General features: G+C 31.6%; 1 protein-coding gene across 4 annotated transcripts in view; it reads left to right on the top strand.

Annotated features, from left to right (window-relative positions):
* LOC107451053 (putative leucine-rich repeat-containing protein DDB_G0290503) overlaps positions 1-26542 on the top strand; it is a 224549-nt gene that overhangs the window by 162768 nt on the left and 35239 nt on the right. For 2 of the 4 annotated variants that reach the window (XM_043039812.2, XM_071177657.1), the window contains exons 5-9: positions 1699-1800; positions 2983-3249; positions 23289-23408; positions 23487-23666; positions 25172-25407. In XM_043039812.2, the coding sequence (XP_042895746.1) occupies positions 1699-1800; positions 2983-3249; positions 23289-23408; positions 23487-23666; positions 25172-25407 (905 nt within the window). Of the gene's footprint in view, positions 1-376; positions 456-1698; positions 1801-2982; positions 3250-4324; positions 4394-23288; positions 23409-23486; positions 23667-25171; positions 25408-26542 lie in introns of those variants that run through there. The other 2 variants (XM_071177658.1, XM_043039813.2) reach the window with 2 other exon arrangements.

Genomic DNA, 26542 nt, shown 5'->3' with positions numbered 1-26542 from the left:
AATATTTAGTAAGGAACAATTAGCAGAACGTGAATTAAAAAGGTTTGAAAAATCATTTTTATTTTTTATTACTAAACACGTATTTTCTCAAGTAGAAAAAAAATCTACTATATACACTCTTTTAAGTATCGACGTCACTTAACAAACTCGTATTCTAAGATTATTATCTTTAAATCTTTCCTAATATTAAGAAAGAAAGAAATGCCAAACTTTTCTCCTACTTTCTAACTTTTCCTCCTTATTTTTCGTTAGACTTTTGAGTCAAAAAATCAGCGAAGCAATTTAAAATAAATGTACATTCAGGAAGCAAACGATAAAAAGTGGCAACACCTCAACTTAACTGTTACACTGCCACGTACAAAAATTCCAGAAGAAAAATAGATAGCTTTCTTAGTTTTTAATGCGGCCCTTACGTCGAACTTTTCCTGAGGACGAACATCAGAAACCAACTAAAGGTACTTTTTTTTCTTCTTCTTTGTAATAGGCTATTAAAAGACCTTCACTATCAGTGTACGGGAAATCGAGAAAGAAGAAAACTTCCGTGGAGTAAGGTTTCAACGAACTCGCCATTTTATTTTGTTTTTGTGATATGAGAGAAATAGGTTGGACCTACTAAAACAGGCGACTGATTTCTAGATAAAGATTAATACGAAGTGCTCTGCCAGAAAATAATTCTAAGACTAGATTATTATCTTAAGTTATGTTTCACGAAGTGTAGGAAATACTCGGTTCTTTGTTAAAACAATGCAATCTTCAGAAATGCAGTCTTTCAAATGCGTTAACATAAAATCAGTTAAAGAATCGTGTCATGCATCTATATTTAACCAGGAATTTATTATTTGAATCAAAAATATGATATTATTTTTGTAATGCATTATTTGTTTTCGCACAATGTTTCACTGGAAAACAACTACTTTTTTCAGAAACAAACAATATTTTGTTCTATGAAAAAGTCTCGAACTCATTACAATGCTTAAAAGTACAAAAATTAAAGCACACCTTACACTATAAAAAAATCTGCTAAATTTATTCCAAAAAAAAAAAACTATCAGCTGGTGTGCTATAAAGCGGTTTATTTCACAGAGAAAAACTCTTTAGTGAAAAACAGCTTTAAACCGTCAAATATATGGAAAAAGTCTATAAAAAAAACAGGAATAGCAAAAAACATAATTTTTTTTTAGTTTTTTTAGTTGTTTTTTAATAAAATTTAGTTATTTTTGTAGTGTGTAAAATGGTAGAATTTTCGAATAAAAAATGGCAGAAAACTGCAGTATATCTTACCAGAAGTAGTGACATATATTTTCAGTTCACGGCCCTAACATACCTTCAGTACTCACTCGAGTACTCGAGTGCAGCATTTGTATGATCCCTTTTACCGTAAACTCAATTTTTACCGTAAAATTTTATACCGTAATTTTTGCAGTAATGTTTATTTTATTGCAGTGATTTTACAGTAAATATTACTGTAAAAATAACGGTAGATCATATTTTTCTGTTCCGGAAAATTTTACGATACAAAGTACCGGCATTCAGAGAGTACTGTAATTTCATCTAAATGTTCTTACATTGCATTAATCACACCCAATTTAATCCCTTTTTTAAAAAGAATTTTAGCATTTGAGATATTTCGAAAAGCAATTAAAACGTTAATTTATCATAACCATCATATTAACTTATAATTATATTTTTTCCTCCCAGGCAAGCATTATTTGTACGAAGCATGAAAAGGAAAAAGTGAAAATGCAGTCAACTATAGAAAAACTTCAAGAAGCTTTCTGTGATAAAGAATCTAAGTTTCAGGTGAGATATTTAATAATCCTCTCCACGAATCACTATAAACTTTTAACCCCCCTTTCTTTAGTGAATTAATTACCATTTTCCTTAACTCAATTCTTAAGGGACCGTAAAGTGAATTAAAATTCAATTTTCTGTATGTTATTAATTAATTATGTTTGTCCCAGGAGGAATACCCCGAAGAGAGTTAGCGCGACTAAATTCGAAAGTATAGTTATGTAAGCGTCAAACATTGTTGGTGTCTTACAAGGTTATGTCATGCGCATATAAAAGGATTATTTGGAAGTTTAACAATGTAAAGACAATGTTTTTAACGCTAAAAATGTTTACATGTACTTACACAAAAAAACTTTGTAGTAAAAAAGAGGTTATTTTTTTAATGAATATTTTCTTCTGCTATCTACCTACTTGATTTTTGAAAAGAATACGAAACATTTGCTTGATGTAAAAACAGTCTTGTTTCAGATAAGAAGAATACTAGTAATTCGTATGAGGTATGTGTCACGCTAGGTCAACATGGGTTAACTAAATGGTAGCTTAACAAATATAAATTCTTTAAATGGTGTCCTGTCAAAATAGTTCTGTAATAGAACTTAAGAAGGATCAGCGATTGCTGGTATGAATTCTGATGATTTTGAAAACTAGCTCACAGCTGCAATTTTGCTATATTTATTATAAAATTTTGCTATAATTCTTTATTTAACTCATGCATTTTGTTTTCAGTAATCTTTGTCAAAAAGAAATAAAAAAAGCATAAAAGTTATGGGTCTCAAACTAATATTATTCAAGCGGAGAATAAAAAGAAACTCTATTGAAATATGACAAGTCACAAGAGGCGAAAATCTTGGTCATTAAACATCAAATCAAGTTCGATTTGTTTAATGAAACTTAGAAGTCTTCTTACTGTACCCTTCGACGATCGAACAATTTTTGATATTTTCGGTACCGCTTCCTCAATTGTAATTCGTTCAATGCCAATATCGTTTTTGTTTCCTTTATGTAAACTTTCATGAAAAGGATTCTAAAAATATGTATATTTGGTTAATGGTCATAAAACACAGTGCATTTATTAATTTTCCCGTTTTATATTTAATTAAGTATGTCATTAATCTCATTCTTAAATAACTTAGCAAACGAATCATTTCACTTAATAACTCGGTGTAATGGAATAAAATGTTTATTTTTCAGGACACGAAATCTCAATTAGTCAGGGAAAGACGAATGTCCGAAATTATGGAGAGGCAGCTGAAAAACGCTCGAAATCTATCCGAGCAATTAGGCCGAATTATTCATGATCGAGAGCAAGAAATACGAACTCTAAAAAATTTACTCAATAAAAGGCAAGACACTAAAAACCTATCAGAAGCCGCCGTTCAGGCGGCCATGATTAAAGCAGCAAGAACAGACAGGAGAAGATCAACATCTAAAGATGATTTTCAGTCATCAATGCGAAGGGTAAGATAAAAATTGCTCCTTAACCTGTTTTAATGCTATTTGATTTTCTATCTCTCCTTGCAAGCGTGCAGGTAAGACGTATGGAGCAAAATGATGCGTCAAAAATAAGAGGAAATGGAAGAACTAATCGGAACGTGTTATTACTTCGAAAACAGGGTGCACAAAATACAATATCGCGTAATATTACGTCAAAAACACGTAACAGGTTATTAAAGCATTTTCACTGCAATTTCCAAACTTTTATTTCCACATGACGTCCGATTTGAAACAAAAATTTCAGACTTAAAATTTTTTGAATTTGGATTGAATAAGAATATAAGGTTGCCTAAGGCTGTTGGCGGCATTTTATCCATTTATTCTGATCTTGATCGATGTCGTGGTTCGATGAAGTGGTGGAAATGCAAATGGAATATTCTTAATTACTGATGAACATTAAATATAGAGCAATCACTGGCTGCGGTCAGGAAGCGGGTGGGTGACCGCTTTGATTAGCTTACGTAGTAAACCGAGGATGCTCGGTATAGGTCCTCGTTAAAATATTCTCAACTTCGTGCTCGCGGTAAGTGCTCAACTTCGCGTGCAGGTCGTCAGGCTACCAAATCGGGGGAGCCATCCCCTCTGCAGAGGATCAAAATTGTGATTTGCATATCTTTGGATCTTCCTCGGAGATGTTTCCCACACCGTCACCAAGAGCCATTGTACAGCTGTAGCGCGACGTAAATAAAACACCTATCCACCAATCTCGCTGTGTGGTATCGACTAACGAACACTCGGTAAGCAGAGGTAGCGGGTTCGAATCTCAACATAGATCTTCGTGCTGCATTTCTCTGCTTTATGTTACCTGCCTTTATACTTGACAAAGGCTTATTTACCATGCTTATGTAATTGAGAATACAAGAATGCATGTATGTGTACCAATATATTAATAGATTAATAGCTAAAACAAAATATCCCATCTTTGCTTTTGGAGGCGGTACTACTTGGTGCTGTCACTCCTATTGTGCTATCTGTCCTCTTCTACTTGACGAAGGTTTATAAGCCTATTTTGAGCACACGAGCCTAAAAATTTATGTAATTGCAATAACCAATAAGCAATAACAAAATATCCATGCTTGTAGCAAAGCAGGTCTATTGCTGGAGAAAGGTAAGTTTTTATTATTCTTCCTCAAAATATTGGTTTTGTTTCTGAATCATGCTAAAATTTAACCAATACGGATCATAATCAAAACTGTAACTCGTTGATTTAGTTCTGGAATAAATACGAATATCGGGAACCAGATTAGTAGTCAAACATTCACAAATTACACGCTATTTTTAGAGGAAAAAAAACGTGCATTTTAAGGATGAGACTCGTATTCCTTTGAATTTTGGTTATGAAAACTACGCTCAGTCTCATAGAAAATGTCACTCACTAATCACGATAGTTTTTTGCATATAAATACCTTCTCGCATTTAATTATATATTATTTATTATCTGTCCACTTTTGCTTGAATGAGCCTTCTACATTCGAGGTGGCCTGCATATGCAGACTTGGGTCTGCATTTTCGAATCTATTTGTTGATAGGATAGATCAGTAAGATTTAAGATATGTTACTATAAATTCAAGAAATACTACACTTGCAAAGGCAAAAATTTTACAGCGAAATCAGTTACCATCTAGAGATTGTTGTTGAATTGTTAAACATATTTAAAAACCACAAGACATATATGAGAGGATGGTCTAATCACAAATAATCAGCTCTTTTGATTTAAGTGATTGCCTTTATGTTTAAAGATGCTAGTTCAAGATATGAAAACATTTTCAATCCATCTGCTTCACTCTTGACAATTCATAGCTCAATTAGGAAACATATTAGCATTTATTCTATATATTTATTGTATATTAGGAAATATACGGCTAGAAAGTTTTTGAAACAAATTTTGACTATAATTAATATGCTAGCTTGAATAGGAACACAGTTTTTCTTATTTTATTCTACTTCTTAAGTTTCAACGTTCTTTGAAGCCCTAACTACTACCCATTTAGTAGTTACATTAAGTATACAATAGTAAAGCTTTATATACTATTCAATTGCATGGAGTATTGATTCACTTGTATGAAATGTTATTCTGCATTGTTTAAAGTTAGACACATTATTTTGACAATATTAACGCAATACGATTATTCATACTCAGGAACAATAAAAGAACTCGAAACTCATATTTTATTTACTGTTTGGTTACATTGGTCACAGTATTAAAATAATATTAGCGTAATATTAATTATTTTTCATTCCTATTCATGTATTGAAAAAAATAATTGTCTATAACACAATTTTGAAGTATCTATTGGTTCATATTATATCCAAGTATTATTATAGCTTTTTACTTGATTAAAAACTTCATTCGCTTCAAAAATACATAAATCGGAAATAACAGTCGACATGTTTCAAGCGTTCAGAAACATGCGTCAATTTTCAAGACTTGCCAAACATGAATGTAAATAAGCGAAAGTGATTTGAAATATAAAACGTTAACTTATAAACAAAAACTGGTTAATAAAGGCGAGGAACTAAACTAGAAAAAAATACAGTAGAAGGGAGAGAGAAAAAAAACAAGACAACCACAGTAGCTGAGAGGGGCAAATTAGTTATTTTACCTCTCCATAGCGCGTGTAAATGCATTTCTACCTGATTTGCTCCTCTCGGCCACAGTGGTTTGCCTTGTTCCGTTTTTCATCTTTTTTTTGTGTCCCGCAGTGGACTGATCGTTTAGACATGGTTCCCAGTAGATCACCGAAGTCAAACATCACTGACTGCCAGTGTACAATCCAAGTGAATCATTCTGTGAAGGGTCCGAGAGTGTGCTGTATTAGTCCTCGTTAAACTGTTCTACCGTAAAGTGCTCGACACCACAAGCAGGTCGTCGGGCTACCGAAGCGGGGTGCCATACCAATACCTCTTAGAAAGGAGAAGGCCTTAGCACGGGTTACCATAAACAAGAAATTTGATCCTTTAGTAGTCCGAACGCAATGACATCTTTCGTATTTTCCATTACTGCGCAATTCAGTAGCCCGAATGTAGTGACATCTATCTTCTTTTTCATCGACTGCGCAGTTTATGTTCGTCACTTCGGACTACTAAATTGATCCGTGCTGAGGCCTTCGTTCTTTTAGGAGGTGTTGGCCATACCCTCTGCTGAGGATAGAAGTTGTGATGGTATGTCTTCGGATCATCTTCAGGGCTGCTTCCCAGACAGTCGCCAATAGCCCATTGTGTAGCTCTAGTGTGACGTAAATGAACAACTACTACAATCTTTTCTTTCTCTTGCTACTAGTTTTGTTTATCACCTTTATTTTTTCAATTTTTCGTTGACAACGTTTCATTTTTTAATTCAAATCACTTTCATTTCTTCTCCTTCACGACTGGCAAGTCTTGAAAATGGGCATCTGTTTTTGAACGCTTGAAACAGGTCGACTGTTATTTCCTACTTATATATTCTTGAAGTGAATGAAGTTCTTAATCAAGTTATATATTACAAATTCAGTTTCTTGAGATTATTTATTTTACTATTGAAGCATGTAATATTAGACACATTATTTAGTCAGTATTTACGAAACACGACCGTTTATATTCATAAATGACAAAATATAATTGTCTCAATTTCAGATCTTGTGCTATCTATCATATTCGCTTAAATGAAAACATTATTGAGTCGTTTTTTTATGTGTTGGACACAATAGTGAAACATAATATAAATATTTATATCCATAAATTCCAATTCCAGATAATTAATAAAACATACGCGTTTCACGGTAACAACAAATGAAATTAACGAGTTGAATGCTTAATTTCAACACCATTTATTGACATAAAATTACACCCGTATTCCGGCCATGATAGTCTTTTGCCCTGCTTGATAAAGAAACTTTAATCGATTCTATTCTATCTCTTAAAAGAACAGGAAGTGCGACTGCGTTCGTGATAGATGACTTGTCAATTCCATAACAATCTGCACACTCCGCCATTTGTAGGTCTTGTCAATGACACGACAAAAATACAGCATCATCATCAAATACTCTCGCTGACAGATTGCCCGGACTCCAGTGCATTGAAATGAGCTGCTGTCGAGGATATTGATTTGTCATTACGAACGAAAACTAGTAAATCCACATGTTTTAAGAAAAAGAAATAATCAGTTTACTTTGGATATAAAAATTAAGCTTTTACGATCTCGTGAATAGTTTTTTCTTTCATGAGTGACAATTTACTATAAAAAAAGTAAACAAATTAATTAAAAGTGGTAAAAATAAAACCAAGTTTTAATAAACTCAAGAGGATTAATGATTTGAAGGCCTCTTGTAAGAGGAAATTGCTTGAATGTATGAAAGTAGTTGCACGCAATCTGTTAATAAAGCCACGCTAATTAGTTACTTAGCGATGGAATTTTTTAAAATAAAAATGTTTTGAGGCTTTAAAAAGTGTCTTTAGTGTTAATGATTTCGAGTGGGCACTGTAGAATTTTTCAAAAGTGAAAAGATCCTAATTGTAATTCTTTATTTCTGTCCCTGGTAAACCAACTCTTACTTTTGACCCTATTTTTTACAACTTGATTCTTAAAAAAAATTGATTTTTTTAATTTAAATATCCCTTAAAAATAATAGATTTGTTCCCTTTTTGTTTTATTAATAGTTTATTTTTACATTAGTACATTTGCCGTTAATTAATAATAATTTCTTTAAAACTCAAATAAATATCTAGCAGCAGCAGCTAAAATATTTCCTCTTGCGATGAAAAAAATAAAATACTCTGTTTAAGATGAAAGCTGTAAAAGCAATTCAAATTTCCCGTATAATACGGAAAATTTAAAAGCGCTGTCAAATTATATTGTGAATAACATTATTTTTTGTTTTTAAGTTTGAATAAACCAGGATCAGCCTAACACGGAGAAGCAATGATTCTTTATCACTTTATACAAATATTTATTTATAAATTTAAAATACTGATATCGAAATTTATAGCGTTAAATTGAACATTTTAGTGCCTGCTAAAAATGTTCATTCACATTCTTAGCAATATATTAGCACTAAATCTTCGAAACAATTGTTATTTTGTCTATATTATTCAATTTTTTCAGCGATAAATACTCTTTACTTAAAAATGTATTTAGTTTCCTCAGCACCAAAAATGGCGGTAACTGTACTAAAACTTTTTACAGTGTATAAATTGTAATTAAGCCTTTAAATTAGTGACAGGAATGAAAATTATTTTTTTAGTCTTCCTTTTCAGGTTTTTAAATAAAATTTAATTATTTTAAAGTAACGGAATCTGAATCTTTATATTTTATAAATATGTATATTTGCATAGAACAATTACTTGTTTAAAATGGAATGTTTGCTCGACATCGATATATTTTGTTTATAACTCTTAATAGCATCATTTTTCTAGTAACTTTACGTTAAAATATTTTTTGGATTGGGATTGATTTTTTTTATTAAATGAAATTCATTCAGCTGATTTACCAAAAATTAATTTGGTTTTGAAGACCATAGGTGTGAAACGAGGTGTATTTCGTAAATTTTACTTAGTGTAAAAAGTTGTCCATTAATTTGAACTACGAAGCATAAAAACTGAATTTATAAATTCTGTGCTTATTATTACAAATAAACTCGATGAGAATCTTGACCCTAAACAGACCTTTACTGCTTTTTTTAATTTTATCGTTGAACAGGCGACCCAATTTTATGGTTTGACGACTACTAATGTTCAACTCCGTAGCCTTGTAATTTTGAACCCAATCCAGAAGACAAGGGAACTCCTGGATCGAGTATTGGGAGAAATTAGCCTCCGTGAAGGTATTTTGATGGAGCTAACCCGCATGTGCGTAACATGGAGAGGAAGACCACGAGAATTTCCCAGGGGGACTCTAACCCATGATCCGTCTACCACTGAGGATATTTCACGTCAGCACTGTGGTCGGTGCAAGCCGGAGGTGGAATTCGTATCGACTGGGATTCGAACCCGGTTCGCCTCATTGGAAGGCGAATGCTCTATCCCCTGTGCCATCGCGGCTCTGACCTTTACTGTTACCCACATTTATGTTAACTAAGTCCTCTTCTGAAGTTATCAGCAAATATTCGCACAAATAATAGGCCGGAAAATATATTTCCATCGATACTTATGAAGCTTTTGGTAATTATACTGCTCATGGCATTATAAATGGCATGGAAGCGATGATAATCATTCCAAATTTTTTGTGGTAGTTCATGCATGACCATTGACTTTTGGCCGTTATAAATACGTCTTAATTTGGATGTAATATAATGATAATTATTTCAGAGTAACGAATAAAATCATTTACGAAAAATGGAATTAAGTATTAAAAATGACCATAATTCAAAATATAAAAATAAAGAAAAAGCCCTTAAAGGGATCAAGAAAAAACATTCTCTTCATATCAAGAATTTCTGTTAAGATTCATATTCAACGGTTGGGACTCAGAGGCCCAAAAGGGCACCTACAGTCGCCAAAAATTGGAAATTGAAAGTAAATGAATTGTTCCCAATGGACAGTTAGGGGCATGAAAAGAGATAGGTTGGCCAATTATCGAAGGATAAAATAGCCAAAAATAAAGCCAACCCGTCATGATCAATATTAGATTTAAAATAATTTGGCAATCGTGAATCGCCGAAAAGACAATTAGTATAACCATGAAACTGAAACATATTTGCTGTAAGAAATAAAGAATCAAGAGTTATAAATGGAATTTTGTTATCGATTAGTCACGGCAGTGAATTAATGAGTCTTACATTAGTATTGAAATAAAAAGTTAGCGTTTACATTGATCGATAAGAAAAGAATAAAATATTTAATATTCGCTTTTTATAAATTTAAAGAAAATTAAATAATTTATTTCATTTAATTAAAATTTGATTAAGAATGATTAAAAAAATAAGTTTAAGAAATTAAAGAAATTTTAAAAGGTAGGAAATATATAATGCCTATTGTGGCATCACATATAAAGAGTGTTTACTGTAGATTCCCTTTGAAAGAAAATGAATATTCCACATATGAAATAAAAATTTAAACGCACGTATCTTGAATATTTGACAAATGAAAGGAATTATCTCAATCGGATCTAATATCAGACAGGGTGCGTAGTCAAATTTTTCAACAAAAAAATAAGCACCTTTAAAGCACTTTTTAAGCACTCAAAAATATTTTTATGCACTTTAAAAAAATATAATTTGGCAGGGTTGGCAAGTTTTTGACAATTGACGATTTTATTTGGTTTTAACCGTCATGTCAAAAAAAAACTTTTGACATAGTTTTTGACTATTGTCAAAAATTATGAAATTTTGAATCATGTAAAACGAATGGCGTTTTCCTACGCTACGGACTGACGGTACGCCGAAATAGATTGGCTGAATTAATTTTGAAAACGTTGAGTAGAACAATATGAAGTGTCTTTTTGTATAATACGTGGAGAAACTCAACATGGTAAAGGGAAAATTAAGCACTTTTTAAAAACACTCGATGAAAAAAGCACCTTTAAGGGCTTTTAAAAAGCATAATTGAAAATAAGCACCTTTAAGCACTTTTTAAAAACGCTACGTACCCTGATCAGATATAAGACTTGACTTTCAATATTATTTTTATCTTGTTGGATCAAAAAGAAAAATTAATCTAAACGTAAGTTTAGTTGGAAACTACTTTCTTCATTTTTTTCTTCCCAGATCAAAGAATCAAATGCATTTTACTCTTGTCGAAAACGGTACAGTTACTCTTCAGTGTTTAAAGGAACATGAAATGCAGGAATAAATAAAAAAAGAAACGTTTTGCGGTTTCTTTAAAATGTTTTCTATCTTTCTGTGTTTACAATGTTTTGTGTCCTAGGAATAATGATGAAAGGAAATATATTTCTAGTCTGTGTCTTCTATTCTATCAGTATAAAATAGGAGTTTAGAATTTGGGTAAACATGTTTACCCTGTTTAGCAAAACTNAAAAAAAAAAAAAAAAAAAAAAAAAAAAAAAAAAAAAAAAAAAAGAATCAGGAAAACGTCGTACTTTAAATGCTATAGTAATAAAATTTTCAAATCTACCTCAAAATCAAGATTAAGACTAAGATGAACTCTCATAAAAACTAGCTCAATGTTGAACTATAATATCGGTACTTTGAAGTACCATACAGATTAAATTCTCTGTTACCTTAATTGTTAAATTGAAGCATGTTGGCGCTAAAGATCAACAGTAGTGGCATGTAATCAAGTTTAAGAACTTATTTACTATTTTATTACAAATATGCTGAAGTATCTAATACCGTATAACACATGTACATCTACAAGTATACTAAAAAGTGCTTTTATATACAGAAAACAAGAGTAACAATATGAGGTACCTAATCTGTTTGATTCATATAACCAATCTACTCTTCAAGTGTTTGGTAGAATTCATTTTATGCCACAATAAAGCTTCATATTGCAATTCAAAAATTTTTTAAAAATTTAAAAAAATTAGTTCAAACGTTTGAAAACGAGTGAGAAAGATCACTTGGGAAAGGCTTAGTTACGATGGTTTCTTGCTGAAAGCAGTGTCGATTTCCACATCAAAAAGTAAATTTTTAAATTTCAAGGTGGTAACATTACAATATAGTCTGGCTGAACAGTGATTTAAGGGATAGAGCGCTTGCCTCTCAATGAAGTGACCCGGATTTGAATCCCAGCGATGGCTTGTCGATCCGAAATCTGCACCTGGTTCACACCAAAAACAGTGCTTAGGTAAAATATCCTCAATGGCAAGCGGATCATGGGTTAGAGTCCCCTGGCCGTCAGGATAACCGTGGGAAATTTTCTTCGCTATGTAACGCAAATGCAGGTTAGTTCCACCAAAAAGTCCTCCGCGAAGGCAAATTTCTCCCAATATTTGATTCAGGAGTTCCCTTATCTTCTGGATTGGGTTAAAAATTACAAGGCTAAGAAGTTGAACATTGGTAGTCGTGAGCTCAAAAATTGAGTTGGCTGTTCGATGACTGTTTTTGAGAAAAGAAAAAAAAATACTAAAACAACTTAGACTTTACTTTCAAATTCCATTTACACATTTTATCAAATTCTTGAACTTATTTAGTTTTCCTGAACCTATAATCATATACCAGATAGCACCGTTACGATCATTGCAACAAAATTGCAATGATCATATGGAAATTCACATGTGACCCATGCGACGTCTAGGCGTGAAGTTTTTGAAGGTTACTTTGTCCGTCTTTGGGGACTTAACATTTTGAGTATGGAGTTCAATGTTGGTAGTCGTTAACTCAAAATTGGGTCAACTGTTCAACGAAGATTATAAAATACAGTTTGACTGAGTTACGGTGGCTCAGGGGATAAAGCGTTCACCTCCCAATGATCCCAGCAGAGGCTGATTGATAAGAATTCTGCTCCCGGCGAGCACCGACCACAGTGCTAAAATAAAATGTCCTCAATGGATCATGGGTTAAAATCCTCTCACCGTCAGGCTAACCGTGGAGGATTTTGCGGTTTCCTCTCCATGTAACGTAAATGCGGGTTAGTTCCATCAAAAATCCTCCATAAAGGCTAATTTGTTCCAACGCTTGATCTAGGATCCTTAACTTCTGAATTGGGTTCAAAATTACAAGGCTACGGAGTTGAAAATTAGTAGTCGGAAGCTCAAAATCGGATCGGCTGTTCAGTACCATTTAACTGAAATATATATTTCAACGATCTAATACTAGGTACAAGCACAATATATTTCAATAAGGAAAAAATAACGAAACATTTAGTTTTTCTAGCTCGTTTCAGTATTACATTTTTAACTCCTCTTCATTATTTCAACTGGCTCTAGTTTAATAAGGTAGAGTTAACGAGCGTATTTTTCAGCAAACAATTTTTCAATTTCTTGAAATTATATTTAGTAATTTTTTTAAAAAAAATTATACAATTTACGACACATTATATTTTTTAGACGTTTTGCTTCTTGGGGTATTTGTGCTATTCAGTTAACCCTTATCATTCCTTATCATGGTCCCGCAGTGGACTGATCGATAAGACACGGTTCCCATCAGATCACCGAAGTCAAGCATCACTGGCTGCGGTCAGTGTGCGGGTGGGTGACCGCTTGGATTAGTCTGCGTAGGGACCGAGAGTGTGCGGTATTGGTTCTCGTTAAACTGTTCTACCGTAAAGTGCTCAACTTCGCGTGCACGTCGTCGGGCTACCAAAGCGGGGGTGCCATCCCCTCTGCAGAGAATCAAAATTGAGATGGCATGTCTTTGGATCATCTTCAGGGATGTTTCCCAGACCGTCGCCAATAGCCCATTGAACGTAATAGCCCATTGTCGCCAATAGCCCTACGTAAATGAACTACAACAACTACAACAACATTCCTTATCATGTTATTTGTTTCCTCTTTTTTGTTTCAGACTTAGTTTGTATTTTTTTTTTTTTTTTTTTTTTTTTTTTTTTTTTTTTTTTTTTTTTTTTTTTTTTTTTTTTTTTTTTTTTTTTNCAAACGTTTGAAAAAGAGTGAGAAAGATCACTTGGGAAAGGTTTAGTTACGATGGTTTCATGCTGAAAGCAGTGCCGATTTCCATATCAAAAAGTAAATTTTTAAATTTCAAAGTGGTAACTTTACAATATAGTCTGGCTGAACAGTGATTTAAGGGATAGAGCGCTTGCCTCTCAATGAAGTGACCCGGATTTGAATCCCAGCGATGGCTTGTCGATCCGAAATCTGCACCTGGTTCACACCAAAAACAGTGCTTAGGTAAAATATCCTCAATGGCAAGCGGATCATGGGTTAGAGTCCCCTGGCCGTCAGGATAACCGTGGGAAATTTTCTTCGCTATGTAACGCAAATGCAGGTTAGTTCCACCAAAAAGTCCTCACCAAAATTTCTCCCAATACTTGTTCCAGGAGTTCCCTTGTCTTCTGGATTGGGTTCAAAATTACAAGGTTAAGGAGTTGAACATTGGTAGTCATAAGCTCAAAATTAAGTTGGCTGCTCGATGGCGTTTTTTAAGAAGAAAAAAAATACTAAAAAAACTTTGACTTTACTTTCAAATTCCAAGTATTTAACTTTCATTTACACATTTTATCAAATTCTTGAACTTATTTAGTTTTCTTGAACATATAATCATATCCCAAATAACATCATTACCAGATTGTACCAAAAATGCTATGATCATATGAAAATTCACATGTGACCCCTGTGACGTCCATGTGTGGGGGTTTTTGAAGGTTATTTTGTTCGCTTTTGGGGACGTAACATTTCGAGTACGGAGTTCAATGCTGGTAGTCATAAACTCAAAATTGGGTCAGCTGTTAAACGACGATTATAAAATATATTTTGCCTCAGTCGCTGTGGCTCAGGGGATAAAGCGTTCATCTTTCAATGAAGTAACCCAGATTTGAATCCCAGCAGAGGTTGATTGATACGAATTCTGCTCCCGGCTAGCACCGATCACAGTGCTAAAATAAAATGTCCTCAATGAATCATGGGTTAGAATCCTCTCACCGTCAGGCTAACCGTGGGAGGTTTTTGTGGTTTCCTCTTCATGTAAGGCAAATGCGGGTAAGTTCCATCAAAAATCCTCCCTAAAGGCTAATTTGTTCCAATGCTTGATATTTAACCCTTTTTTTAAAAAAAAATTATACTATTTACGACACATTATATTTTTCAGACACTTTGCTCCTTGGGGTATTTGTGTTATTCAGCTAACCGTTATCGCTCCCTACCATGTTTTTTTTCCTTTTTTATGTTTCCTTTTCTTTGTTTGTATCATCAGTTTTTTTCCCTTTTTGAAAACGTAATGCAGTTTGTGTTTGGCGCAATATGGCACGCACCATAAGTCTCTACATTCGAAAAAAATATTTTTAGTGTACCAAATTATATGCATCTTCGAGGTCATTTTCTCAAACTAATGCAATGAATTGAGTCCTGCAAGGCAAAAATCCGATCATTAAATCAAAAATTATTCGGGGGGGGGGGCGCTTTTTTTGTACATTGTACATATATCTCTATGAATTACTGAAATTTGTTATCAGCCTTTACTAACTCACAAGCTGAAATTAGCGTTTACTTACGAAAATAATTGTTCATATTTGCACGCGACACTATATTTTGTGTACGAATAAATCAATAAAATATTTTAGATTATTTCTCATTTTTATAGATTTCAAAAGATCTTTGAGTCAGACGTTATCTATTCCTAGAAATATGTACCGAGATAAATGAAAAATTTTGAAAAGAAATTTTATACAAAGAAAGTGAAAGGGAAAATATAACCAAGCAAACTTTACGAAGCAAAAATTGAGAAAACTATTTCAACTAGAATCACTAACTAGAATTTATAATGATGAAAACATGTACCGAGTCGTGTTGTTGTGTGTTTTCTAAAGGAAAACATATCATTAAGTGCAAATATTCAGATAGTACAAAGAAACAAGATACATTCTTGAAAGAATCTATTCAAATTTTCTTCCTTTGTAAATCATTCATGTTTACATTGAAAATACATCATTGTCATTTAAATGAAAATACATTATTTTTCATCGTTATTAGTTTTTTCATCATTTTTATTCTTAGTAAGTTTGCTCAATTTTGTTGGAAATATTTTATGAGATTGAATTACAATAATTTATGCAAATCGAAATATTTTCATCTTCTTTAAACAGAAGAAAACCTAAACATTAGTATGCTGACAATTTTATTAATACGTAACTGGAGAACTAAAAATATTTTTTTTAAAAAAAAACTATGTTTTAGAGCATATTTAATTTTTAATTCATTGATTTTGTTCTTTAAACTTTTCAGAGTTATTTATTTAAAACATACCTAGATACTATAATATCGAAACGTCTCTTCCAAGCATTTAAATACTATCAAACCAAAACTGATATTAACAGCGCTATTAGGAATAGCAGAAAATTTTTTTTGATATAAAATAAAATATATTTAAAATCCTATTTTGGTTTGTGTTATCAATTTTAGTGCAATCTTACAATTCATTAAATACTGTGCCATTTACCTACAATATATCTACATCTACATACTGTGATATATTGTGGTCTACGTACCACAGACACCAGATGTCCACGTAATTGTCACGCAATATTTTAGCAAAATTTTAAACGAGATTTTTTTTGATTCTGAAAATCAGAATATTTTTTAGACTACTGGCTCAATTATTGCCTCCCCCCCCCCTTCAGTTAGCAAACATCATTTCAACATTCGATTATTAGGAAACCTAAACTGATACTAACAGTTCTTTTAATCATTAGATGGCTTACGAATGTTTCTAACAAAAACGTTCAAAATTTTAATAAGTTCACAGCTGAAAAAATTTTTTTCAATGATATTACTGCAAAAAATGTACCTTTATGAAGAAAAATACAGAAACTTTTCATCAGTTCTGTTTCATCACTGGTTATAAAAAACAACCTAACCGGATAATAGCAATCTCTTTAAAAATTGAATACACATAAAAAAAAATTAAAAGAACTTTTTAAAAATTCTTTCAATAATTGGAAACCTAAAAAACGTTTTTGAAAGTATTTTTGAAAAGACAAATGATATTGCATATCTCCTTTAGCGGCGAAAGAGATATTTTCTGCTTGTTCAGTGTCATTCTGCAAATTAAAGAAATACGTTTTTTAGATTAATGGTTTTGATAAAACCTTATCTTTAACAAACAGAAATTGCGTGTTTAAACATTTTATAACAATTTCAACCGTTTGAACCATTAATAAAATTATTCGTTCGTAAATTTCTTTTAAACCGGGTTACGATGAAAATTAATTTGAATATTCTTGTTAGAAAGAAATCGGGAAAATATAAATGTTTTTTTTTGGGTTAAAATGAATACTTTCAAATCTTATCTCCTCCATATTCTTGGAGTGTTATTGATAAATCGATGATAAGAGTAATTGGAAAAGAAATTAATGACCTGAAAATATCGGAGAAGTGATTTTTTGACTTTTAGTTTCTTTTTTACCGAATTCCTTTTTCCTAGAAAATAGGAGAAAAACTGCTGCTGCAGATAAAACAAAACGTTATATTTCCTACATCTTTAGAAAACAAATATGGCTTTTAAAATTTTTTATTTAACTTTAAGTATATAAAGCGATTCAGAAAGCTATTATTTCTCTTTTTTGACAGTTTGTTTAAAATGTTTTAGTTTATAAAGATGTATTTTTAAGGAATATAGCAGAACTATATGTTGTCTAGTAAATTTTAACGTAGTCGTAATTTACAGTTTTACAATTTTCGTCATTTTAGTTTGTGATTTAAGCTTTATTAAATTTCTTGCACAACACTGTGAAAAATTCCGGATAAAATTCCGGTAAAAGACGGTACTGAGGGTGAGGGTACTTTTTACCATAAAATAATTATTAACCAAAGCGTGTTGCGGAACTAAAAATCTGATATACCGTAATTTTTAAAGTAATAATTATCTTAAAACCACTAAATCACACAAATTAATTATTGCTGTAAAAATTAAAGTATAATATTCTACGGTAATATATATATATATATATATATATNACTTGAACATAGTTGCAGACCAGGTTCACCCATTCATGGCAACAGTTTTTCCTGCGGGGGATGGTGTTTACCAACAGGATAATACACTGTGTCATAAGGGACGAATAGTCATGGATTGGTTCGAGGAACATTCCAGTGACTTTCAATCATGTCTTGGCCCCCAAATTTACCTGACCTTAATCCAATAGAGCATTTGTGGTCCTACTTGAAAAACCAAATTCGTGCTGCCACGCTACCACCTCGCAATGTGAGGGAATTGCAGGACCAGTTGGTGAGCTCTTGGTACCAGATACCTCAGACTACCTATCAGCATCTTGTGGAATCAATGCCACGGCGCGTGCTAGCAGTTTTGAGGGCCAAAGGTGGTCCTACATGTTATTAGCAGGGTGGTCATAATGTAATGGCTCTTCGAAGTATATAAACGAGAATTGCTGCTTATTGAAAACTCGTTCAAGAAATAGGTCTTCTGGATATCTCTGGTTCTCATGCTTGGTTAAGAGAAAATGTTAATTTTAGCATACTTTAATTAATATTATAAAATATGGAAGAACTGTCTCAATAGCTTCAATTTAAAACTTTTAGTAAAAAATCAGAAGGCTTTGGTTTTGAATAAAGTATCTTTAGTTTCTAGATCAGCTTGATAACCTTTTTTTTTTAATTTTATTTATTTGTTTTGAATCCTTATCTATTTTTTAATCTCCTTGAACCATTTCGATTAAAAAAGACAAAAACAAATCTTCCCATATTCTTCATTTTTAAAATTTTTTATTTGTTCAATAACATTTAAAAAATTAATGCTTTAATTTTTTTACTCTTAGTGCTTTTTTTATTTACTTATAACTTTTTGAAGAAATACCACTCAATCACCAAATAAATCAGATTGAATTCCTTCCAAAACCAACAAATAACGAATTAATCGGTTCTCGAATCAAAATTAGCTCAATTCCAATTGCTGCAATTCTAAATAATTTTTAATTTACTTGAAAATTTTAATGCGTTTGACAATAAGAACTTTTTTTCAACATTGTATGCAACAATTAAGCTTTTTCTAAGAAAAATCATAATTAAATGCTATGTTATAGTAACCTCTCCTTAAAAATTTCAGAAAGTATATTGGGTTGACTTTTATTGCGTTGGTTTGTTAAGCGTGTGGAAAAAAATCATGATTATGCGAAAAAAACAAACATTGTTCACTCGGAATCAACTTTTAAAATTATGAATTAAGGATGTCATCGATTCCTTTTTTAAAGGTAGATTTTTGTGAAGGATCTATTTTTAAAACAAAAAAATTTTGCATGGCCCATTCTAAGACAAAATATTTTATTAAAACTCAGCTTTTATGATAAAATAATTTGTAAAATGCTCGTTTTTAGGATAAAATAACTTGTAGAGGTCCTGTTTTTAGGATAAAAAAATTTGCAAAAGACCCGTTTTTAGAATAAAATAATTCGTGAAGGGGCCATTTTTAGAATAAATTATGAGATAATGATATCATCGACTCCTTTTTTAAAGTCAGATTTTGGTGAAGTGTCAATTTTTAAAGCAAAAATGTTGTGCAGGGTCCATTTCTAAGATAAATTATTTTACTCAGATTCAGTTTTTATGATAAAATAATTTGTGAAATGACGGTTTTAAGGATAGAGGAATTTGCAAAAGGATCATTCATAGGAAAAAATAATTTGTGAAAGGCCTATTCTTAAGATACATTGTGAATTAGCGACGTCATCGACTTATTTTTTAAAGTTCCACTTTGGTGAAGTGCTCGTTTCTAAAACTAAAATATTGCATAGACTTCATTTCTGAGATAAAATATTTTATTAAGATTCCTTTTTTTAAGATAAAATTACTTATTACTTATAAAATACCCGTTTTTAATACAAAATAATTTGTGAAGGGCCCGTTTTCAGGATAAAATATTTTGTGAAGAAGCCGTTAGTAAACTCAAATTATCCTTAAATTGTCCCCATCTTAGTTTTAAAAAGAATTAAGGCAGCGAACTTCCTGCTTGTATGAATAAAATGGCCTTCCTTTCTTTTCGCCAAACCCCTAGATTGGTGAATAATGTCATCCAAATCTTAAGAATAATATCATCCATATTCTCATCTGATATTATTCTAAGTAAACTGATCCTTGTCCATCCATCTATTTGCTATTTGAACGCGAAAACATGTTTCGTTACATATTATACAAGGAACAGCGGAATTGATGAGAATCTAGCAAAAATTAATTGCACTTCAGCTTCTGTGCCATCATCATTCTTATTCTTTGCTTAAGTCTCAGTATTTATGGAGTATTGAGCAGGATCTAATTTATTACTTCAATACTTCTGGGAATACTCAATATCAATGGAATTGTTGATGTGATAAAAATATCACGATGTAGGTTTGGGACGTCGCTTAATGAAGTAGCAGTGTATAATTAAAAGGTCGGTTTCAGGAGCTTTAGTTAATTATTAGCTGCTTGTGGCGAAATTTGGTTGAATAAGGAAAAAAATATAAATCATAGGTATCTTATTAATTTTATTGTGAGCTTATTTTATACTTTCTTAGGTAGAAACATTGTTTAAAAAATATCAGTTTCCATAAAAATGTGTGTGCAATAATTACGCGGAAAAAAGTAAAGGGATCTGTTCTTCCCCCCCCCCATGTTATGGAGCACGCTTAGTAATTTTCGCCTACAAAATAATCCCGGAAAATAACTTGAATTTACACGGATTTAATTATATTACTAAGATTTAGATAGTAAGATTTTAATTACTTTAGTATCTGGAATATAGAAATAAAATAGTCTATGCCTATGGTACTGCACTTTTGATTGCTAGCGTATAATTATATGGATTGTCAGTTATTGTAACTACATAAGTAACTGTTGTTGACAACACAAAAGCAATGATTCACACAAAAAATGTTTCCCTTCGAAAGAAGTTGGGCCTAGTTTATTATGGTTAGCATTAGACAGAGAAAAATTACCAAGCATTTTGGTCTATCATAAGGCCAGAAACACGGTAAATTTGACCATATTCTGATAGTTTTGACCATACTTTTTTTCTCAGTGTAGTAGCGGTGATATTTTATTAGTTCCAAAACGCTGTTTTAATTTATAAGAGAACGCTTGGGTTATCTGAACTGATAAGTGAAGTTAAACGATAATTATTAAAAAATTTCTTTTATATGCTTATTTTATTTAAATAATGAAAAGTTTAATATTAAAATTGTGAACCGTAGCGAAACTAACAAAAGCGTAAAATCAAAAAGTCAAAGTTTCAAAAAGTTCTCTATAGTTTTAGTAATTCTTTTACCAACGCTCTTTACCTCAAAATTTTCTTGAACCCGCTATTTTGCCAGTTTAATTAATATAAAAAATTACTCCTATTTTTATTTCAAATTATAACATTTACAAAGAATTTATATTTGTTTAGGTGTTAGAATGACATTTAAAAATAATCTTTTTTCCATTGGTCAAAAATCGATGCAGTGAACATAAATCACCAGATACAAAATCGATTAACAGTTGCTATAAAATATCTTTTTATGCATCATATCAAGTAAAATTCAAAGTATACCACTGAATCTTATATCTTGTCGATCTTTAAGAAACTACGAATCTTTATGTAAACTATTCCTAAAGTCTAAAATAGTTAATTCAAACTTTCAACTAATGGGAACTATTAGTTTCAAATCATTTACTAAAGACGGTCGTTCCAAACTTGTTTATATGTTTATTTACCAAAAGATATAGTTAGACAAATACGAAATGACACTAAATCAGAATATCATACTAAATTTTAAAAATTACTGAAGAATTTAGCCAAGCGTACATACATAATTAAATTCGTTTTAATGTGCGTAAAAAATAATTAAACATAACTCTTTCAGTGAGTTTTTAAATTATATTACGTTGTAATATAATTTAATAACTTTAAATTGTTATATTATTTAAATCATTATAGCAATAATTAAATTACGTTTTGTTATATTACGCTGAAGCTCATGTGATAAATTGGAAACGAAATTAAATCCACTTAGCCTACTTTATAGTCGATTGTGCTTATAATTGTTAATAATCGTCGATTGAGCGTTTGTGAATCATAATAGAGATTCTTACAATAATTGCAGAAACTTAAAATCGAAATAATAAAACTAAATTTTTATGGTTGTTCTCACTTATAGCCATCGTTAATATTTATTTTTAATATCCTTTTAAAAATAATGTAAAGAAATTACACGCTGGTCTCTATGGAATATTAAGGTGTAGAAAAATAAAAACGTTATCGAAATTTAACGAATCCTTATTGAAATCAACCACACTGAAGGAGACATTAATGGATCAAAACCAGTAAAATTGTCAGATTAAACTGAAAGACGGTTATAAGAGCTTATTGGAAATGGTCAAAACCAGTTTGAACGTCCAATGAAACTGAAAGATGACGAAAGAAAATTATTATGAGCCTCTATTATTTTTATTCTCCATCTAACTGATTTAGAAATTTTTGCTATCTCATCTTCTCAGAGATTGACATCAATATCCATTCGTCAAATTTCGCTAAAGTATTTTTTTTATGTCTTTTGAGTAATAATTCTCTACTCCTAATGTGTAATTTTTATATTTATGTTTATAAGAATTCTAAAAATAATAATTGGTAGTGGATTGCAAAATATCATGACTAGTTTACTAATACGAAATTATCAAAGCAACGCACGTTTATTCAATCTTGAAGCTGATTGCGATCAGTTTCGATGTATGTTTTAATATAAAGTATGTATAAAAGTCTTAATTTAGATATCTATCAACCTAAGTATGTGCATCAGATAACTATTTTGTGAATTGAACAGCAAAATATAGTTTATAACCAGTTATATCTTAGTGGTTTGATTGTTATTATGCTGATTATAAGCATGACATTTTGACATGATACGACATGTCTCTCATTAGGAGCATGACATATCAAGTTAATATGCTTATAAACATGACATTTCTGCCTAAATTACAATACTATTGGTGTTTTATATCAATCGTATATTGGTATATTATTTTATTCGCTTTCTTTTTACCGTGCCCAATTAAATAAGCTGTAAAACTGTGTTTCAGAAAAAATAACTTGCAAAAACATGCGTCATTATTTTCACATTTATTCATTTGAATTAATATAAAAAATAAGACGCAGCTAATCATAATATAAAATATGTATAATATAACATAAAATTTAAATAAAACATAAAATTTATAAAACATAAATTGCATAAAACATAAAATTATAATAAACATAACTTGCATAAAACATAAAATTTATATTATCTAACACAACTCTTTCTTCATCGTTTTCAACTAACATGCAAAAATTTGAGTTATAGAAAAAAATAACCCTTAAAAATATAACCATCAGCAATAGACCTCGCCTTAGTCCATATGAATATTAAACATAAAATATATTTAAGTGGAACAGTTCAATATATTGAACGATGTGATATATTAACTGTCCCATTTTCCATTTCTTTGTCAGAGTTCTTCAACAAGTGACCACACAGATTGTCCTAGCCTATCATCTGCATCTGTCGATAAAATGCTGAAAGAAGTTCATACCCTGATCGATGGACTAAAAATTAAAGACGAAGCAATTAAGGTGATCGATTCGAATTGATGTGTTTACTATTTTCCGCACTATCTTCACGGTGCTTAATTAGTCGTTTCATCTTTCTAGGGGCTTCAGGAGGAGTGTACCAGAAGACTAGACAAAATACAGATTCTCCAGCGCAGTGTTCAGGTTTTACAAGATCAGCTGACTCAGAGCACGCAACACCACAGCAGTGTCTGTCAAGAGAAAGATAACATGATATCTCAATTGCAACATTCACTCAAAGAATCGGAAGATACTGTCAAAGTAAGCTGAAAGAGTGAATTGCATTTTAATTTTTTTTTTTAAAATCAAGTCTTGCCTGCCAAAACATTAACATTTGATATTAATCAGTTGCAATAAATAGATCTAGTCTTTTAAAAACATTGTCACATCGCAATTATAACGTTTAATAGTAGAATCGGAAGATACTGTTAAACTAGACTGAAACTGTTCGATATAGCATATCGCATTTTAATATTTTTTAATCAGGTCTTGTCTGTTAAAACAGTGCTTCCCAACACTTCCATCGCTGAGGACCGGTCAACTTTTGACAATTTTATCTCAATCTTCTGAGAGGGCTGTCGTTGATTGCTTATGTTTTAGATGATTTTGATTCAGTAATTTTATTTTAAAGTTGTATTTTAACATGTCTTCAATACAAAATAGAATTAAATGAGCGATATTGGTGCTGTGACATCTCACAGCTCCCAGTTAACCTCTCGTTCATAAAAAGCCGTGCAAACTGAAAAATATACCACAGTGTATAAAATGGAAATAATTTAATGTTCTTTGGGTGGTCTGGTATCATTTGATCCACGGACCGGTACCGGTTCGCTGTATTGGGGACCACTGTGTTAAAACATTAATATTCAATACTAATCAGTAACTGTAGATCGTTTATGGATCTAGTCTATCAAAACAGTAAAATGCTTCAACTGAAAAATTCACTTAAAGAATCGGAGGATGCTGTCAAAGTAAGTTAAAACAGTGTTACACAACCCAGATAGCAGTATAAGGTTGATTTAAATTTCAGCATCAGCTTTTATCACGTAATCCCAACAAGGTTTAAAAATGATTAGCAAATAAACCATGCAAGCTTGAAACTAAATTAAATTTAACTATGCTAGTTCCCGTGCAATAAGGATACAATTAAGAGTGCAAAAACATCCTTTTATATCGAAATTACATATACCTTTACATAAAACAAAGCTAGAAGAACGTTCTGAAGTCAATTGTAAATCAACCTTCGCAAACCAAAAGTAAAAAAGCCTTCTCAAACCGAGAATGAATTCACCTTCTTATATCGAGGTTTAAAAATCCTTTAAAAAAATTTAAATTAAAAAATATTTTATAAAAAGGGTATTTATTTTTTTACAATCTAAAAAGCCAAAAAATTAGTACACGCATTTCCATTATATTCTTATCCCTTTTGCTGAACAATTGTACACTTCAAAATAATAATATTTTATTAGGCTACAATCGAAGTTTTATAGAAATTGAGCAATTTATTTGATTCGAAGTTTTCATAAGCTATAATTCCATAAGATTAAAGGGCTGTAACTTTCAAAAAAATCATTTTTGTCTCCTAATGGGAGCTGCCTTTATATGATAATAACCATGTATAGCCCACTGTGTGAACTTAAACTCTTTTGCCTGAAAACAATCAGAATTAAGTTGTTTATTCTACCTAAAAACATTTTTTCGTGAAGATAATTAAACTCAGAAACACTTATCACGATAAATGTTTTATTAATAATCTCTTCACACAGAGTCTACTGAGCGAGAAGACCAAAGTCGTCATCGAAGGTGAGAATACGATACAAGAGCTACAAGAGATCATCCAGCAGAAAGACGTGATGCTGAAAAGGATACAAAATCAACTTGAGGAGGCACTCGACACAAAGGAAACCGAATTACAACAGCTTAGAGACACCTTGGATTCTAGGCAGAAAGATATAGATGCAAAACAACGAGATCTGGAGGAATCACACGAAGAACTCTTTAGGTAATACTTATTCATAATTTTTTTCCGTTTTCGTAATGTTTTTCTTGTGTCTTTCGGTCAGCAAGCGCAAAAATTTTGCTAGAACTTTTTCGAAATTTTCATGGTCGTAATTGGATGGGCTGTATCCTAAGTCAGCTACTATTTCAGTTGTATTGAAATGCTGACTTAAATGAGTCGCTACCGGGTTATTTCCTACTATTGCATCAGGATTTATTTCGATTTACCGGACGTTACAACATTAATTCATAACAGTAGATGAAATTGCCGTTTAAGCGAGCTTATTGTCTCAATAAGCAAACACATATTTAATAATGGAATGGCAGTAAACAGATTAAAAAATGAAATCGACACAATTGCCTCTTTTTTCTTTATTTTGAACAACTATTTTGATTATACATATACATTATTATACATATCTGAAATAAGCTGCTTTTGCCTTCAGATTCAGGCACTAACATTTACGACAGAAATGGCTGAACAAGTTTCTGCAACAAAAAAAAGAAGAAAAAAAAATAAAGTGCAATATTTTTAGCTGTCGTTGATAACAGTGTATTATGATTTTAGTAGTCAAGAAGGAAGATGGGGGCATGATAGATATATGATCAACAAAAACGCATTATTTTGAAGTGGGAGTAGGGTTTTTGAAAATAGCCGAAGAACTTTTAATATATATTTAAGAATATAACTTAGCCAGTGGTCGTTCTAAAATCAAATACCTTCCCAATACCTGCTGATTTCCTCATCGTGGCAGAAGGGTGCTCCTAGATGAGATGGGTGAAGTACGTCGGAAGATTTTCTCCTGGTAGACCCACCTTAGGCGTGAAGGCAATCCCATTTCATCCTGATAAAATCAGTAGGCACGGGAGTTACTTCAGCCTCCTATAACTAAAAGCCTCCACACGGTTTTTTGTAGGTAGTCCGATCAGACCACTATGAAGGTAAACAAGTTTTCAAAAGAATCATTTAATAAAAAATCTAGTAAAAATAAGGGAGTGGTAGCTAATATATGTCTGAAAATTTGTTTAATTTTTGAATATGATTGGTTTGTCTTATTTACTTGTCAATCACTACAGATTCAATTCACAAATATATATGATAAATTTCTCTCAATTACTTTTAAAACGGAATTTAGATT

The sequence above is a fragment of the Parasteatoda tepidariorum genome, chromosome 2 (genome assembly GCF_043381705.1).
Source record: "Parasteatoda tepidariorum isolate YZ-2023 chromosome 2, CAS_Ptep_4.0, whole genome shotgun sequence".
Lineage (NCBI taxonomy): Eukaryota > Metazoa > Arthropoda > Arachnida > Araneae > Theridiidae > Parasteatoda > Parasteatoda tepidariorum.
This window is presented reverse-complemented; position numbering and strand designations above follow the sequence as displayed.